Here is an 18178-nt window from a genome sequence, read left to right as displayed (position 1 = left end):
TGTCTTACTTAATGACCGTCATCTGAACACCGTCCCGAATTTCAGCCAATCTCATCTGGTCACCCTAGCAGTGGTGCCTGTTTAGATTCTGTAAATAAAATATTAAGTGGGTTGGAAAATATTTGAAACATAGCAAGCAAACAGTGGCTGTTATTTTCCAGGTCTGTTCATCCTTCCCCCACAATATGTCTCAAACACAATATGACAAATACAGCCCTCCCCTGTGCATCAATTCAGCTCAATCAATGAACCCAATTGCATTACACTGAATCTCCCGAACCCAAATAGCTTTTTTTTTTATCCTCCATCCAGGCACAAATTGACTGTCTTTCTCTCTAACAAGCTTTTTTTTCTATCCCCTTTGTCATTTCTTTTACACAAACTGGGCTCCATACAGTCCTCCTAAACAATTTCAAAGCAATCCAGTGGGTTGTGCCGGTCGATAATAAGTGCAGAAACTGTTTCCATCACGGTTATTCTTTGGTGAGAGGTCGTCTGCTGCAGGGTTTGGCTAGAAGGTAACAAGAGTACAACTGTTTTTGAGCACAGAGGCTGAAGGTGTAAAACAGCAAGGGAGGTAATTATACATGAAGCCGGTTCCTGATAAACAGAGAGCCACTGAGGAGTAAAAGTGTACTGAAAGAGGAAGGACGTTCGACATACAGCAATCAGATCTTCCAGAGAAACATGTGGTCTGTGAGTTTTTATGAGGTGGAAAAAGACCACTTTGATTAAAGTTATCTGAACCACCTTACTTTTATTGTGGCTTGATGGGCAATTTCAAAGTAATCTTATTTAGTGCCTCACTGTGTTTCACGGTTTTTTAGTGTTTTTCTAAAACACACCATGAAAGTGTGGAAAGGAAATATTTACCGTTTGATAGTCCCCACACACACAAAAAAAGGATTCCTTTGTAGCTTGCGCTTAGTCATTCTCCAAGATTGCTTTTACACAGGAAATTATGACAGAGCATCTCCCCATCGACACAGCTCAATGGCTCAACAAATTGATTTTGATGCTTGACTGCACAGAGTATAGCAAACAGTCAACTGTGTTGGGGAAATTAAGTCTGTTGCGGGGTGTGAGAGATAGGACTGGGTACCGAGTTCGATACTTTTTAGGTACTGACCGAATTGCCTCGATACTATCGACTATCGAAAAATGACTTGTTGTTCGGTACCAGATTTCGATACCTGAGGGGTTAACTTGTCAACGTCAGTGAGCCAATAAGCACGAAAAACAATAGTTTACGCGGTTACGCCCAGAGACGTGGCTCACGTGAAGTGTGTAAGTGCCCCAACCCCCATAGATGCACGTGAAGTGTGTAAGCAATCAAGGGGAAGTCTGTGTCCCAAACCCCTAAAGATGTGGAAAAGTCGATCAAAAGTGTGGCTACATTTCTCCAGGCTCGATGCAGTATTTGCGGTAAAATAATTGCTGCAAAGACCGGGACCACGACAAAAATGATGAAGCACTTGACAGTGAACGGAGTAAACGTAAGAGCAGAAAGTTGCTCCGTCTTCGACTGGTAAATGAAGAGATACCTTGTTGATGACTCTGACAGTGTTTATATTGCAATAATGACCTACTGAATGTACACTGCCGTTCAAAAATTTGTTGGTTAGTCAGTAAGGATGCATTAAAGTGATCAAAAGTGACCTTAAAACGTGTAATGTTACAAAAGATTTCTGTTTCAAATAAATGCTGTTCTTTTGAAATTTTTATTCATCAAAGAATCATGAAAAATGTTATCATAGTTTCCAAAATATTAAGCAGCAAACTGTTTTCATATTTCTGAAGGATCATGTGACACTGAAGTAATGATTTAGAAAATTAAGCTTTGGAATAAATTACATTTTGAAATATATGCAAATAAAATAACAGATTTTAAATTCTAATACTATTTCACAATATTACAAGTTTTACTGTATTTTTGATCAAACAAATTTAGCTTTGGTGTGCATGAGCTTTGTGCTTTTTTTTTTTTTTTTTTTGAAAAAAGTTTTCCTGAGGTAATGTGTTATGTTATCTTGTCAAAATGGATTTCATAAAATTGGTATCGAAAAAAGTATCGTTCAGGAACCGGTATCGAAATCAAGGTATCGGTATCGAAATTTTTAACGATACCCAGCCCTAGTGAGAGAGTATGTGTCAATCTTGGAGACATAAATACTCTGGTCATCTGCCTTCAACTTAAAATCTGTTCTTGCAATTTGCAGTATAACTCTCAAACGGGGTGTTCGCATTTATTGCTTTGTGTGTGGTGGGATGCCGAGAGAGAGGTCAGTCATCCGTGGCGCTTCTGCTGCTGAAGATGGGTCATTCACACTGACAGTCAAGTCTTTCGTTTTTACTATGAATTGGCCACTTGAGACGACATTAAGTTGATCTGGGTGTCTCCTGTGAATCAACAGAGTTTAGAAAAGATTACTTTATTCCAATAAGCACTGTGACACAACTACAAATGGGAATAAACAAATTGGAGCTCATGTAATCTGTCCCCTGTGAAATACTGTATTCCAGTGTGGGCAAGTCGAAGGAGAAGTGCTTGTTACTTTGAGCGACTTCAATGTTCTCTTATGTTTTGTTTTTGCCCACATACAGAGATATAATTAATAGTGATGCATCTGTCCCCAACCCCCGGAGACTGATCTACCATCATAAGTTGCAATATACTACCGTTCAAAAGTTTGCGGTCAGTACATTTAAAAATTTTTTTTTTTTAGATTAATACTATTATTCAGCAAGTATTAAAGGGTTAGTTTCACCCTAAAATAAAAATTAAGTCACCATTTATTTACTCACCCTGGTGTTGTTCTAATGCCGTATGCCCTTCTTTCTTTTTCGGACCACAAAAGGAGAATAAAAAAAAAATTCCAGCTCATGCTCGTCCACATAATTGCAGTGAATAGCGACCAGCATCAAGGCTTATAAAAAAGAATCAAAAGTATCACAGAATGGTCCAGTGCCACACGTTATCAATTCTAAGTGTTCTGGCGGTATACGATTTGGTGAAAAACAAAATTAAATTTAATATATCATTTAACGAAAATCATGAACTTGGCCGTTGGTCTAAGAGACGTGCACGTTCGTGAGACTCTATTAAAGGAGAACTCCGGTCAATTTTAACATTGAGCTCATTTTTTTGTAAATTTGGAGTGCTGTCAGTACAGAGAACAACGACAAAAATCGGTGTTGCCTACACCGTGTTATCCTCTTTTTAAAATTTGCACCCTGTTGACTTCAATGGGGCAAGTTTTAAACCTGCTTTTAGCCTCTTAACATCCTTGATGTGTCATTACAAGTGCACAGGTCATGTGAGTGATTTCTTCAGAGTGATCACGGGTGAATCTGACTGCAGTAGATGTGAAAGATATTAATAAAAATGATGTTATTTCAGCCAGCGCACATACCTGTATTTACTTCCTGTTTTCGGTCGAAGTCCATAGTAATCGATTGTCGAGTTCACGCGCGTGATCATAGGTAACTAAACCTATGCGTGTGAACTCGACAATCGATTACTATGGACTTCGACCGAAAACAGGATGTAAATACAGGTATGTGCGCTGGCTGAAATAACATCATTTTTATTAATATCTTTCACATCTACTGCAGTCAGATTTTTGTCGTTGTTCTCTGTATTGACAGCAGCCTAAAGTTTTCTGGATGAGCGCATACTACTACTTTGTAATTTTATTGGATGTGATGTATTTGACCTTTTACAGCACTACCATTTTCCTGTTTTTACATTAGAGGCCACATTTTGCCTGTTAGAAATGCATGCTCGGTTTCAATGTTATTTTAAGGTGGGGCAGAATTAAATGAATGGGAAAACTCAGCATTTTGTTTGCGTACCCCCTCGGTCACCTTACGTATCCCCAGTGGTACGCATACCCCAGTTTGGAAACCACTGCCATAGATCATACCCACACAGTCATTGAAGACTACTCCCCCAGTATCATATGACATCCAGAGTATGCTTTCTTTCACAGGTGCTGCTGAGCTCTTTCCCTCAGATTAGTTCGGTACCCACAGGTGCGACATCACTATGACAACAGTGGAGGTGATGGAGGAAAGGTTACACATTATTGGCTCAGCATTACTAAAACAAAGCCAGAGGTGTCCCTGCAAATGGCCATTATTTGAACCTAGGATCTCAGCCATGGGATGCATCATTTGAGTGCTCCGGACACAGCGTTTAAAAGGATGATAATGCACAGAATTGATGTGGTGCTGAAAAGCATGCATACTGTGTTTTTCTCTTTGATTACATAAAATTGAATACATAAATGTGCACTACCAATCAAGTATGGGGTTGGTAAAAAAAAATTATGTCCTTGAAAGTCTGCATTTATTTAATTAAAAATGCAGTAAAAACAGTAACGTTGCACTTTATTTTACAGTACGTGCACTTTCAATGTACTTTCAGTGTACTTACCCACAAGGTAATGTAACGAGTAATGTAAGGTAACTACATGGGTTAAGTTAAGGTTTAGGGGAAGGTTCAGGGTTAGTACCTAGTTATTGTGAAACAGGATTTTAAAATAAAGTGCTATCAACAGTAATATTGTAAAATAATATTACAATTTATTTTTTTATATTTTAAAATGTCCTTTATTCCTGTGATGGCAAAGCTAAAAACTGAAGTAATGACTGCTGAAGTCAGTGTCACATGAACCTTCAGAAAGCATTCTATGCTGATTTGGTGATCAAGAAACATTTATTATCAATGCTGAAAACAGTTGTGCTGCTTGATATTTTTGTGGAACTGGAAACCATGATATATTTTTTTTTTCATGATTCTTTCATGAATAGAAAGTTCAAAAGAACAGCATTTATTAAAAAAATAAATATTTTGTAACATTAGAAATGTCTTTACTGTCACTTTTGATTAGTTTAATACATCCTAGCTGAATAAAAGTATCAGTTTCTTAAAAAAAAGAAGAAAATAAATCAATCTTACAGACCCCAAACATTTGAATGGTAGTGTACATTGGATCATATTTAAAATGTGAAGTAAACGTAATATAGCCATTTTGTAAGTAATTGAAGGCATAGTTTGTCTCTTTACAGGGTGGCCGCGGGTCCTTAAAAAGTCTTAAAATGTCTTAAATAAAGTTTTCCTAATTAAAGGCCTTAAAAAGTATTAAAATGTCTTAAATTCAGATTCGATAGGTCTTAAATATTTCTGGTCACGTTACCGCTAAAATTTCTCCAGTCTGACGGACCTAATGTCTGTCAAATAACCAGTGAAGCATCGAATCGCGAGAATGATTCAGATTTTATTACATAAACAGCTATTGATAATGATAATGTAGGCTTTTTCTGGTAACGCCGTTTCGTTGTTTCAAATGTAGGCGCGTTGCGCGTGGCAAGCGCGCTCATAATGTAAGAGACGCCGGCGCGACCACATTGCCCAACATCAAATGGCAAACGTAAAATGCAAGCGGAACGAAACTGCTCGTTATTGTGTGGTTGAAGGACCGTTTATCAGTTTGGACCAGTGCAGCGCGAGCCGATCGTGATCATGCGACACTGTTACTACACAGCGCTAAGAGATCCAGTAAAGAAAGCATTTGAATTCGCCACAGAACTGACAGAAGTAATATCATCGCTGCGAGATCTAGTGAGAAGCATTCATATTTCTCCGTTATTAACGGATCAAACAGCGCTGACGTGGAAACCAGGAAGAAACATTGTGCCATGAATGAACTATCAGTGTCCACAGATCAGCAACATTCACCATGGATTTACTGTAGAAACTGTAACCATGGGCGTTTGGCAGGAATAGTAGGCTATAATGCCTTCAAGTAACACGTCGGTTTTATTTTGACATTATGAATACAATTGGTGCCCTCAAATGTTAATCTGAACTAAAATAAACAGTTTATAACTACTACAATATGACATTTCATTTTTTCCAAGGAGCTGTTTTGTTTTATATGCTGCTAAGAAGAGTCAATTGTAGCTCTAGAATTGCTCAAAGTAAAAAAAAAAAAAAATCATACTTTATGATGTTAGTTTTAATATAAAAAAGAATAACAAATTTAAATCAAGGAAATTTCTCTGGCATTTATTTCTTTATGCTGTATCAAAAACGTACCGAACCGAACCGAACCATGACACAAGTGTACCGTTTTGTGAACCGTTACACCCCTAATATATACGCATGTAATAATGTGTATTTCCATCACAGGTTTGGTCTTAAATTTCATTCAAAGTGGCATTAAAAAGGTCTTAAAAAGTCTTAAATTTAACTTGTTCATATCTGTAGACACCCTGCTTTAAAACAAGACATTTACATTTAAATGTGTTTGGTATGGTGAGAACACATTATTTTAGTCATTGATTTTTATTTGGGAATTAATTTAAAACAAGCTCTGTTAGGTAGATATAGGCCTGATCCTCTTTCATAACATCTTGGCTGAGAACCAAAATCCTAATTTCACCACTGAAAGTCTCACATTAATTTGTTTTCATATACGATTTTTGGTTTCTAAAGCAGACTCTCTTTTAGGTCTGTTTGTTTGCTCATTGTTCACTTCTGGCTCTGTGCATTTGCATTCATCTCAAATGAGGGCTCTGGCTCAGCTGCATAACAGGTGTGTTGAATTACTTTGCGCTGAGGATCAAGCTTTCCACATTATGATAACCAACCTTTGAGTTTTACAGCAAATGCTACAGAAGAGCATAAAACTAAGACTTTCCTACTTTTCAAAGAGAATGGATTCTTCTCTGGAAGTTGTTGGATTTACTGTGGATTTCTTTGCTACGCCAAGGTCATTTCTTTGGTCATTTCATTTGCCAAGGTCATTTCTTTGGTGGTGGAATTACAAATGTTTTTGAGCATATTTGGAGATTTGAAGTACCATGCAGAGCTAAACAAGGAGGATCACTTGTATACTGCTTTACAACAGGGATGGGCGTTGGGCCAAACGCAACAACACAAATGTATTGGACCATACAGTACGTTCACTGAAGGCAAATTACTTTTCTCTGTAAATATTCATCCCAAATGTGTGTTTGGAGAGACTGAAATATGAGATAATCCCTTGATATCCATCTGTGTAACAAAAGGAAGGGAAGGATGTAGAGAAGATGCCAGACAGATGGATTTAATTAAGAATGGATCTGCACAAATGCTAAGCTAAATCATGTCAGATTGTGTGACTGATGAAAGTCCAAATGTGACAATGGACCTCAAAACCAGTCACATGGGTCACAATTTGAAATTGAGATTTATACATATGAAAACTGAATAAATAAGCTTTCCATTGATGTATGGTTTGTTAGGATAGGACTATATTTGGCCGTATTACAACTATTTGAACATCTGGAATCTGAGGGTCCCAAAAAATCGAAACATTGAGAAAATCCCCTTTAAAGTTGTCCATTTATGTTCGTGATTGTGCTGCATTTACTCACAAAAATAAATGTTTTATATATTTACGGTAGGAAATTTACAAAATATCTTCATGTAACATGATCTTTACTTAATATCAATACAACAATTTTGTATTGTTGGCTATTGCCACATATATACCCATGCGACTTGTGACTGGTTTTGTGGTCCAGGGTCACAAATGGCTCCATAATCAGAGCCCATAGTCAAGTTCTCTATAGTCAGAAGCTTCTTTCACTTCTAGATGTAGTTTATGGTAATGAACATGGCTTTCATTGCTGCCAATGGGGATTTGGGAAGAAGTCCTCAAATCAAATATTCACTGTCATGCATAGTAGCCTAATCAGTAAAATTTGCATTTGCAGAATCACACTGATGGCATTTTTCTGTTTGGCATGTATATGAATCAGCATGTGATTTAAAAGATTTAGAAGAAAGGTCCCGACTGCTGAACATACCTGATCAAATTTTCTTTGACAGAATGAATTTAGTTTAAAATCACATGAACGTTGAGTGCAAATTGTCAGTAGACAGTGAATTTAATCTAGCAATCAACAATTGTGCCTTGTTTGCTTTTCATTTTGTAATTTCCCACCTCATTAATTACTGTGATCTTAACTGTTGAATTTTGGCAGGCTATAGAGGATGGCAACCTGGAGGAAATCGAGGAGGAAATACGACTGAAGAGGCGCAAGCGTAGGAGACATGTGGACAAAGACATGAGGCGTGAGGACGGAGACAAGGCCAAGAAAAGGAGAGGACGCCCTCCAGCAGAGAAGCTCTCCCCAAACCCACCCAAACTCACAAAACAGATGAATGCTATTGTCGATACGGTCATCAATTACAGAGACGCGTAAGTGCTGTTACCTCACCTCACTGTATTGTTGCAGGGCACTCTTTGAATTGGCTCTCCTTAAATCACCGTTTGATTGTCTGTTCAATTGTAGTAAAGGTGACCCTAAATAGAATGTCAATTTTTTAACATTGAACTCTCAGTAGTTTTGTATTGAATATGCTGTTCTCAACATCTCAGCTTTTCCAGGAATTTGCAGTGTAGCGATAGACAAATAGTGTGTTGACAGGCATTGTTACTGTGTCCCGGAGTATACATGTGGAATGACTCTTGTCTGGAGTAACGACCAGAAGTAATTTAAGGTGAAGTAATGTCAGGGCCATCATGAAGGAGGAGAGGCTTTGTAAAAACTAATGGCAGCAAGCCAAAAAATCCTGCATGGTGTCCTTTAAATTGATTAATTCATTGAGCATAACTGTTCCCATTTTCAAGACTGTCCATAACCAATTTTCATTTCAAATTAACAATCGATTTATTGTTAATGTTAAAATGGCAAAATGTGCATGCAGAACTTAAAATGTAATAAAAAAATAAATAAAAAAAATCACTTCAGAATATGTGAGTATTGGCAGTTTCCACTATTAATGCAATTTTGCATGTACACTATCGTTGTAAAAAGTAGATAGTCTTTTTCAAAATCTGTTTGAAATAGGGCTGTCAAAATGTTTGTTTGTTTTTTTCGTCAGTTTAACACATTAAAAATATGTAACACAATTAACGCAGCATCCTTTTTTCCCGTCATCTTTTGGCTAGCGTAACATTTTATGATCACGCTCTTAATCATGCAAATGCTTTTAAACCGTTCAAGCATGACAAGACACAAAAGAGAACTCTTTGAATCTCCTGTCTGTGTGACACACACACGACTCGTGCGCACAGAAAGCTGCTTCAGACAGCGCGCCAGTACTGCATTATGTTCTTTTTCATGCTTGAACGGACAAAAACACCGAAAATTTTGCCAAAATGCCCGTTTTGAGTGTCCTCGCAAGCGCAGTCTTAAATGAGTTAAATAAAGTATTAAATGAATGCAAAGAGTTGTGAGAAAATGGAATGCGAGTCAGATCTGCGTCACGTGCGGATAATGTTAATCAACGAACAAACAAAAAAAGAGAAAATCACTCACTGCTCTTGACTGAATAACTTTTGTAGCTTTAATAAGGACTAATCTATATTTAATTTGTAATTTATGCAGTGAAGACTGTGAAGTGTTTGATAACTTTATTCAAATTCTGTATATTTCCTACCTGTTATACCTACCTGAAAATCTTAAAGCACTGTTATAGTGGTACAAGGTTACATGGGTCAAAAACAATGAAAAGTAATTTTGGAGCATTTTTGCAGGGCAGGTAAAAATCTGAACCAGCCCAACTGGACCAATAGAAAAAATCGTTAGCGCTGAGCCCTGATATATTAAAGGGCACAGGTAAATGTGACCTTTATTACAATGGGTTTATGTGAAGAATGTTTTAAGTTCACTATATTTTTTTAAAGCCTAATAAATGTTAAAATCCATAGCTTTCAAGTATACTGTAATGTTGAATTGCTATAATTAATTGCTAAAGTTGAGAAAAACAAATCAATATCAGTACCAGTATTAGTATTAGTGATACTGGCCTTCATTTATAAACCGCTGCCATTAAACAATTTAAAATATACTATCTTTATGTTGTTTCTACATTAATTTGGAGATTAAATATGAAATTATTACAATATAAAAATATATTAAAAACTTTAATGTGTGGTGCGATTAATCATGATTAATTACAGAAATTTAATAATAAACTTTTTTACAGCACTAAAAAGTATATAGAAAAAATATTTTAAAATGTCATTTATTCCTGTGATGGTAAAGCTGAATTTTTAGCAGCCATTACTTCAGTCTTCAGAGTCTCACGATCCTTCAGAAATCATTCTGATATGCAAATTTGGTGCTCAAGAAACATTTCTTCTTATTATTATAAATGTTGAAAACAGTTGTGCCGCTCGATACAAACCATGACTATAATACACAGTGTGTAAATAGCAAACAGGACATAACATTAATGTACCATTGCTCTGATCATGATTATATGTCAGGTTCTCACACTTAGCATAGACGTCATGCATCAGACTCAGAGAGAGACTGAAGGATGGCCAATGTTCTTGTTGTCATGTGTACTTTAACACAATCACAGTGTTTCCAGTGACTGTAAACATTGTTTAGAGCTGAACGCTCCCACGCCTGAATATGTCGAGCCAAGGGTGCATGCATCATTTTCTGGCATGCATGGGTGCTCACTTGTGTCAGGGATGTGACATGAGTTGTAGCTCTAGTTAGTTATTCCTCTATGCTCAGATGATTAGCTGAACACATATGCGATGAGATTGATCAATTAATAAGATTAATTTGATTAAATTATTTTGATGAGTAATCAGTGTTCTGATTAATAATGTAGTCTGAATGTCACACTCGTAATGTAGTGGATGTTGTTCATGGTATATTGACACTTATTCCCCTCTGAGAATTTCTAACCAGCTTTAGAGAGACAGTTTGATTTCAGTTGAGCGGAGGACATGGGCTTGATGTGTCACCCAATTAAGCTGCAGTCCAACAGATTGAAGAGTAGCACTGATCATATGTTGGGTTTCTCTCTTGGTGGTCACCATGACAACCTCCTAGTTAACAGCATATATCAGTTGTGGAATAATAATTTTGCTGTCTGGACATGGCAGTAATTTTACATGATGGACAAATCGCTCTAATCTACCCCATATTTAAACCAAGACATCTAGAAATGTCACTTTGGTAGTACTTAAGCGTCTTACAAACAGACGTCCTTGGCAATTATTTCAAATATATGACTCTGTTGAACTTAATGAGTCACGTAATGTGAAAACTGAGCACAGCTGCATTTGTTCTGAAATGAACTCTTAGTGGTCTCTTAGTCTTAGTGCCACACGTTCATGACTAATCCCAAACAACAGAGCATAAAATGCTTTCACCTGGGTTTTGAAGTTGAAATGTCTTGAAAATGTATTTGTCAAAATGACTGGTTTCAAACAGGTTTCCTGAAAAGAGGATTTAGGCCATTGGTTGGCCAAACGAAAAAAACGTAAGCCATTAGTTGTGCACAGAGCCAGTAGGTTATTGGCCAATATCAATGATTATTAAAAAAAAATTCATTTATCTGTGTTGGTAGATTTTGCATATTTAATCGTGTATGATAATTTCTATTTTACATTTAGATTACCTTGCTGTCATGTAATCTCTATTTAAATTAATCTCAAAATGATTTTCAGGCTGTACATTATTAAAATGTTATGATGCCTAAATTATCTTGTAGCTTTAAAAAAAAAAATTTTTTTTGGTAAAATAGTATAAATTGTATACATTTTAATATTGGATAACATGAACAAATCGATAACATGTATTATCGGTGTCAGATTTTAATATTGGTGCATCCCACCCAGATCACTTGCTTGTAGTTTTCTTTGCATGAGCCAGGATAGGAGAAAATAATTTTATAATAAAAATAATTGCAGACTTTAATTTTAACTAGTCCTATAAGCACATTCTGTAGAATTTCTCCAGATAGTTTTGCTACTCATTGAATGATTTTTTTTTTAATTGCTGCATGTCATCATAATAATGACATAGCTGGCATTTTGATCCATTTGAAATGGTTGACATGTTGAGCTGCCAATTTCGAAATGTTAGACTAAGCTAAATGCTGAGTTCGTAATGAGCAGAATTCATCCTTCAGCTTAGTTGAAAGCTGTTTGGTATTGTGCTGCAGTCTGAGCCCCGAGACTAACACTATCATACATCTGCAGCAAAAACTATAAATTGAAGTCTGAATGAAGGTCGACACACCATAATTGCACCAATTTGAGCCCTGATGTAATCACTGAATGTGTAATGAATCATCTGCGCTGTGTCATAAATATTTAGAGCAACTGTAACAGAGAGATAAGAGCTGTAAACAGGGTTAAAAAAAACACCTTGTCGGCAGTATGTCTCAAAAAAGTATTACTCCTGGAGACCTTTATACCTTTGCTGTTGTCCTGGATTTAGACTTGTGTTTTCTCCTGTTGGCCTGGGGTGAACTTGAGGGATAATAGTCAGTAAAGCACCAATATGATGATAATAAAAAGCAGGCGGACGTTATTCCACCAAGTTGGAAATCCACCCAGGCTGATTGCATAGTTTATCTCTCTCCGTGCAGTCTGAGGAAGTCAGGATAAGCCTCAATCTCTGTTTCTGATCACAGATCAGGCCGTCAGCTCAGCGAGGTCTTTGTACAGTTGCCCTCCAGGAAAGAGCTCCCTGAATACTATGAACTGATAAGGAAGCCAGTGGACTTCAAGAAGATCAAGGTATGTGGGTTACAGTACATCTTTTATTTCAGTGTGGCCCTAAAGCCTACACACATCTGGACATCACATATTATATGTTCTGCTGTGACGTATTATCGTCCGATCAGGACTGGCACACTCATTACTTTGGCTGGATGATAACAGGATTACCCTGCCATAGAGAATTGGTTTGTGTTTTAAGATGAGATAAACTGATGTTTTCGTCCTTAATGTTTTTCGTAATGTCGTTGTCTTATTTTTGTGTTGCAACTCTAATTGGCAATTTCCTCAGTTGTTAATGTTGCACCCTACAGGTGAAGGATGTTTTGGTGTTAGAAGTGTTCTTGTTTTTGCAGGAGCGTGTGCGCTGCCACAAGTACAGGAGTGTGAGCGATCTGGAGAAAGACGTCATGCTTCTTTGTCACAATGCTCAGACTTACAATCTGGAGGGCTCACAGGTGAGTGAATAAATGGATTGAACACCCTACCCTCTATGACTGTCTTAGGTATGAATTGCCTAGTAGGACCACACCACCATTTTGCAGTGATTTTATGTTGCAGGAGTTCTATAAAATGCTTGTCATACATGGAAATATTAAGCATGTCATGAATAGCCACTGATCTGTTTGTAAATGGCTATTGTCTGCTATAAAATTGGGATTTTTGGTTTATTACTGCCAATTCCCTGATGTATTGCATTTATTTATGCAAAGGTTTATAAGAAGAACTGCTCATTATATTTCAGATCAGTTATATCTATTTCTGAGGATCTCTTTACACAGCATTTTCATGGTGTATTGTGTATTGTGATTACTTACCAGATTTTGTCTGTGTGTTTGAAATCAATATTTAATCTCTCCTGAAATTAGCAGCACAATCTGGAAATGGAGTCTAGACGTCTACAAAAATATAATCAAATCTCTCAAACAGTTCTAAGCATCCCTCTTTATTTAAAAGGAATGTGTCAGATTATGGTTTTATTATTTTTACCTCACCTTGTTCCTACTTTGTTCGGGTTGCAGATAATACAGTTAATCACAGCAAGGGGTGTGTTTGTTTTAAATTATTGCTTGTAAATTACCCTTTGTTTTTTGTAGATCTATGAGGACTCCATCGTTCTCCAGTCAGTATTCAAGAGTGCCAGACAAAAGATTGCCAGGGAGGAGAGTGACGATGACAGCAATGATGATGACGATGATGAGGAAGATTCAGAGGAAGAGTGTAAGATTTTTCATTAACAAAGGACCAATTCACTGATACTAATGAAGCTAAAGCTCTACAATACCCTGTACTTGCTTGAGAAGTGCAGTTCTTTCCTTTGTTGAAACAGGTTGTTTGGGCAGCACATTTCAAAGGCCTAAGGCCTTTTTTAAATAGCCATAAAGTTGCTTTTCACTATCTCCGAAGTCAGTGGAGAGTAGTACGGGAGCTTTGTGTGCGCATCATATGCACAATTTTCTAATCCAATTTTAGCTTCGTGTGAGTTGAAATATTTAAACCTTTGCAGTCAAATTGGGTCGGACGTGATGTACTTTAATCAATACTATGTGGATGAGGTGAGAATTGACATTATCTCTGCACTAAAACATTAATCTTTAAACATTATTTGTGTAAAATGAGGTGTTATATTTATGTTAAATATATATTTTTTATAAAAATTACATTATTTATGTTAATTAGCCATAGAAAACCTACTATGCTTTTCTTTTAGGCGTATTGGCATTTGTTGTTGTTTTATTTGGATATATCATATATTCAATAATTCATTAATTTTAACATAGAATAGAATAGAATGAGGCATTTATATAGCGCTTTCATATGTATTACTGTACACCCAAAGCGCTTTACAATCATATCAGGGAATCTCTCCTCATGATGAATAAGTGGAAGACAGCGACTGATTCATGGCCAGTTTGAAAGTTCCATTCGACTGCTTCTAGGGGATGAAATGCGGCAACCGTACACAAATGTCGAAAATAGTGGAAAGGTGATTTGAGGCTTTAGTTACATCACAGCATGGACATGATTTTCTACTTGCTAGTCAACTGCATTGACATTCTCAATCGATCATCGAGCATCTGATTGGACCAAAATCAATGCAATGCAGGATGAGTCATTTGTATTTTTGAGAGAATACTACACTTTAAATGTATATCTACTAAAAGTGAATTTTGTCATTTTCATCGAGTACACTGGCATATTGATGACGTCTGATAGACTAAAAGCCACAAACACTAAGGATTTCATGAGGTCTTTAATGTTTAATGTAAATTTTACAATTGATCAAAGAAACAGGTTAACTACAAAGTACTGATTTAGAAAGGTGGCATTTGAGATGGACTTTTAATAGAGGTGTCATAGTGTTATCGTATTAAAATGACAAACAATTCTATAAGCTAATTTGTATTTATAATTCTGATAGAGTTGTGCTATATTTATTTAATTTCTCTTTTATTACAATTCTTTTTTCTTTCTTTTTTTAAATTAAAGCTAAGTCAGTGAAGGTGAAAATTAAGCTGAGTAAACGGGACGAGAGATGTCAGGACAAAGGCAAGAAGAGGCCGAGTCGTGGAAAGGCTAAGCCTGTGGTCAGTGACGATGACAGCGAGGAAGAACAAGAGGAGAATGTAGGTCTACTATTCCTCTCATCAATTAGGCCTGTCATTGTTTAGCCAGTTGACATGTAGCCTAATTAAACATCTTGTAATCAAAAACCTCAGGTGTATACATTGACATTTTGATTGAATATGCTTGAGGATATTACCCCCCCCATCCCCACCCAAAAAAAAAAACCTTTACAAAGAGATTTATAGATGCTTAGCCACATGTCCTTATCTTTCAACATCTAAGAGGTATTTGAGGTGTTATGTAGTTCCCTTTGGGAATTATTTATGAGAAAAAAAGAATACACTGTGCCCTTCATTCATTCATTCATCTCTTTATCCCATCTGCTGCAGTTCAAGAGGAAAATGTAAGTGTCTGTTTCTCTCGCTTTCGAAACCTCCATTCACATGCGCTCTTTTCCATTGATGTGATCGCTTCATGTCTGAACGTCAGTAAATCGCTTAGTCTCCTCACATCAAGTCAGTGTGAACATCTCAGAGCCCTGTGACCATGGCCCATGAATCAGTGTGAGATTGTCTCATTATCCAGAAATAAGAGAGCACATTCAGTAAGCAGCTCAGTCCACGAGTAATGAGGCTCTGCAGACCAGCGTTCAGTCAGGTGTGGCGCGGGGGTGGACGCGGGTCACCAGAGCTCTAGCGCGGGCCGATCTGTCTGTCTGCATGTGCGTGTAATGTCATTGTGTGTTTGTTTTCAGGAGCAGTCAGAGGGGAGCCAAAGCGACGACGAGTGAGGAGGAGATGAGCTGATCATCAGCATTCCTTTCAAACGTTTATTTGCTTCTTTTATTGTCTTTCCTCACCCAGCTGAATTATAAGATTTGGCTTCCAATAAGATTTATTGTTTCCTTTCCTTTCTTTTCTCTTTTTTGTTTTATTTTATTGTATGTTTAAACACTTTGTCTTGCGCTATTATCCCACTGTTGAATAATCTACAGTTTTTTGCACCTTCAATAGCTTACAGTTATTTCCCTACATGCAGTGAGGTATTTTAGAGATAATTTCTGTTTGCTTGTATATAATTTACATTTATGCAATGTTTAAAAATATATGTTTGATAAAAGAAAAATCTGAATTGCATCAAAGAACGTCATTTATAAGCTATTCAAACCTTTTTTTTTCCTTGGTTAAACCAGTTGTTTCAAATTTATGAAGCACATCAGAAAGTATTCAAGTGTTACTTAAAGTGAAGTCCTCATAGCATTTCGTATCATCTAGATTAGATCATATATTATAGTCACTTCTATATTGTATTGCATGCAGCACAAAAGCCAGCAGAGATTACAAATGTGTTTGAGATGGGAGCACTATTCAGCCCTGTACCGTTTCAGTGGTATGTGATATACGAATTTGACCAGCTTTGTATCATATACATAGATGTGGCGATTTCTCTTTTCCTATTCGGTGTCTTTCCTTCACTGGTTTTATACTCTGCAGTCGGACATGCACATTTCACCTTCACTTTCCTTTCATTTGCAGTGGAGAAGAGTGTCTCACAATATTTCAAAGCTCATGTAGATAAGACAATCAGTATTTTAAAGCATATTGTTCAAATATAAACCAGGTCAGATTGGCTACCCTTTTCCCCCTATCGATATTTTTTTTAATCATTATTTTCATTAACAAAAAAAAGAAAAAAAAAAAAGTGTTTTTTTTAAGTAATGAATTGCTCTTATACTGTATTGGTTGAAATATGCATTTCATCTTGTTTTTTAATGAATGTTGTTGCTTTAAAATGTACTCACTAAGGCACTTGCATTATTGTCATTGAGAACTCTTTTTGATCTGTTCTCCTGTGTGCCATTAGTCATTTCTGACATCTCTTTTGTAAGTGCTTGAGCTTGGTAACTCTTCAGAAGTGTCATAATCTTTGCTCTCCTTGCACAGTGTCTTTGTGGTTGTAGCTCATAGCCCAAAGTAAACATCACCAATGATAACCCTTCGCTCGTTGATCTCTGGTGTAATGCCATGCTGATTGTCTTCATGAAATAATAGTGATTTGATATTTAAGTTTGCAATGCTCCTCTACTAATAGACTTGTGAAATCAATCCTTGTGTATTTTTGCAACCAGTCATGATGTGCTAGGAACATTTGCAATATCCCAAATATTATGTTTTAGATGTATATGGCATCATCTGCTTTATTAAAATGGAAGCTTAATTACCTTAATAGTCATTTGAGATAATTACTTGTCACTTTGCAGTTGCTGTTTACCTAAAGCCACTAAGCTACAGTAATTGCAGGGCCAGTTCCCAAACAAAACACTGAGAATAAGTACCTTGCTCAGGGGTGAAATAATAATGAGACAGTATTCTATAATTACCCACACATGCAAGCAAACCTGTAACGTCTAAGTCAGACATTTTCAAACTGGGGTCAATGGGGGTGCTTGGGGTCTGCAAAAACATGGGACATGGTGATGAAAAAAAAAAAAATTCAATTGCGTCCCCTCGGAAAACGTTTGTGTTCCCCACTTCCCCTGGGAAACTTTGCTTTCGCTCACAAACCTTTTGAGTTCTTTGCAAGCGAATGCAAAGTTTCTCGGGGGAGTCAAAACTTTTGCAAGATGACGCAAAAGCATTGAAATATCTTTTTTTTCATCACCATGTTTTTGCAAGAGAATGCTAAATCATTGAAATATAGATATTTGTCCTCCCATCTCATATTTTCCCACCACCATGTCCCTTTAGGGGCTCCGTTCAACGTCATGTTGTTCTAAACCCGTATCAATTTCTTCTGTGGGACACGTATTTTTGGGTGAACTATCCCTTCAAGACAGTAATGTTTAACAATTTTAAACACATTTACAGAATTGAATATTCTTAATATTTCTTTGTTCAATGAAATTGCAATGCAATGAAAAAGCCTGTTATTTATTTTTGGAAATGTGTTGTTTTTATATCACACTTAATATTTTTCTCATACGGTATAAATGGGTTTTATACAATAATATATATTCAAAT

At 36.6% G+C, this 18178-nt stretch overlaps 1 protein-coding gene across 1 annotated transcript in view; it reads left to right on the top strand.

The window, feature by feature from the left end:
* Window positions 1–17151, top strand: part of smarca2 (SWI/SNF related BAF chromatin remodeling complex subunit ATPase 2) — a 43602-nt gene extending 26451 nt beyond the window's left edge. Inside the window, exons 27-32 of the mRNA XM_084414243.1 lie at window positions 8019–8255; window positions 12506–12611; window positions 12947–13048; window positions 13688–13811; window positions 15081–15217; window positions 15913–17151. Of these exons, the coding sequence (XP_084270369.1) occupies window positions 8019–8255; window positions 12506–12611; window positions 12947–13048; window positions 13688–13811; window positions 15081–15217; window positions 15913–15948 (742 nt within the window). The 3' untranslated portion in view covers window positions 15949–17151. The remainder of the gene's footprint in view (window positions 1–8018; window positions 8256–12505; window positions 12612–12946; window positions 13049–13687; window positions 13812–15080; window positions 15218–15912) is intronic.
* The last annotated feature ends 1027 nt before the right edge of the window (window positions 17152–18178 follow it).

This window comes from Rutilus rutilus (genome assembly GCF_951802725.1).
Source record: "Rutilus rutilus genome assembly, chromosome: 7".
Lineage (NCBI taxonomy): Eukaryota > Metazoa > Chordata > Actinopteri > Cypriniformes > Leuciscidae > Rutilus > Rutilus rutilus.
This window is presented reverse-complemented; position numbering and strand designations above follow the sequence as displayed.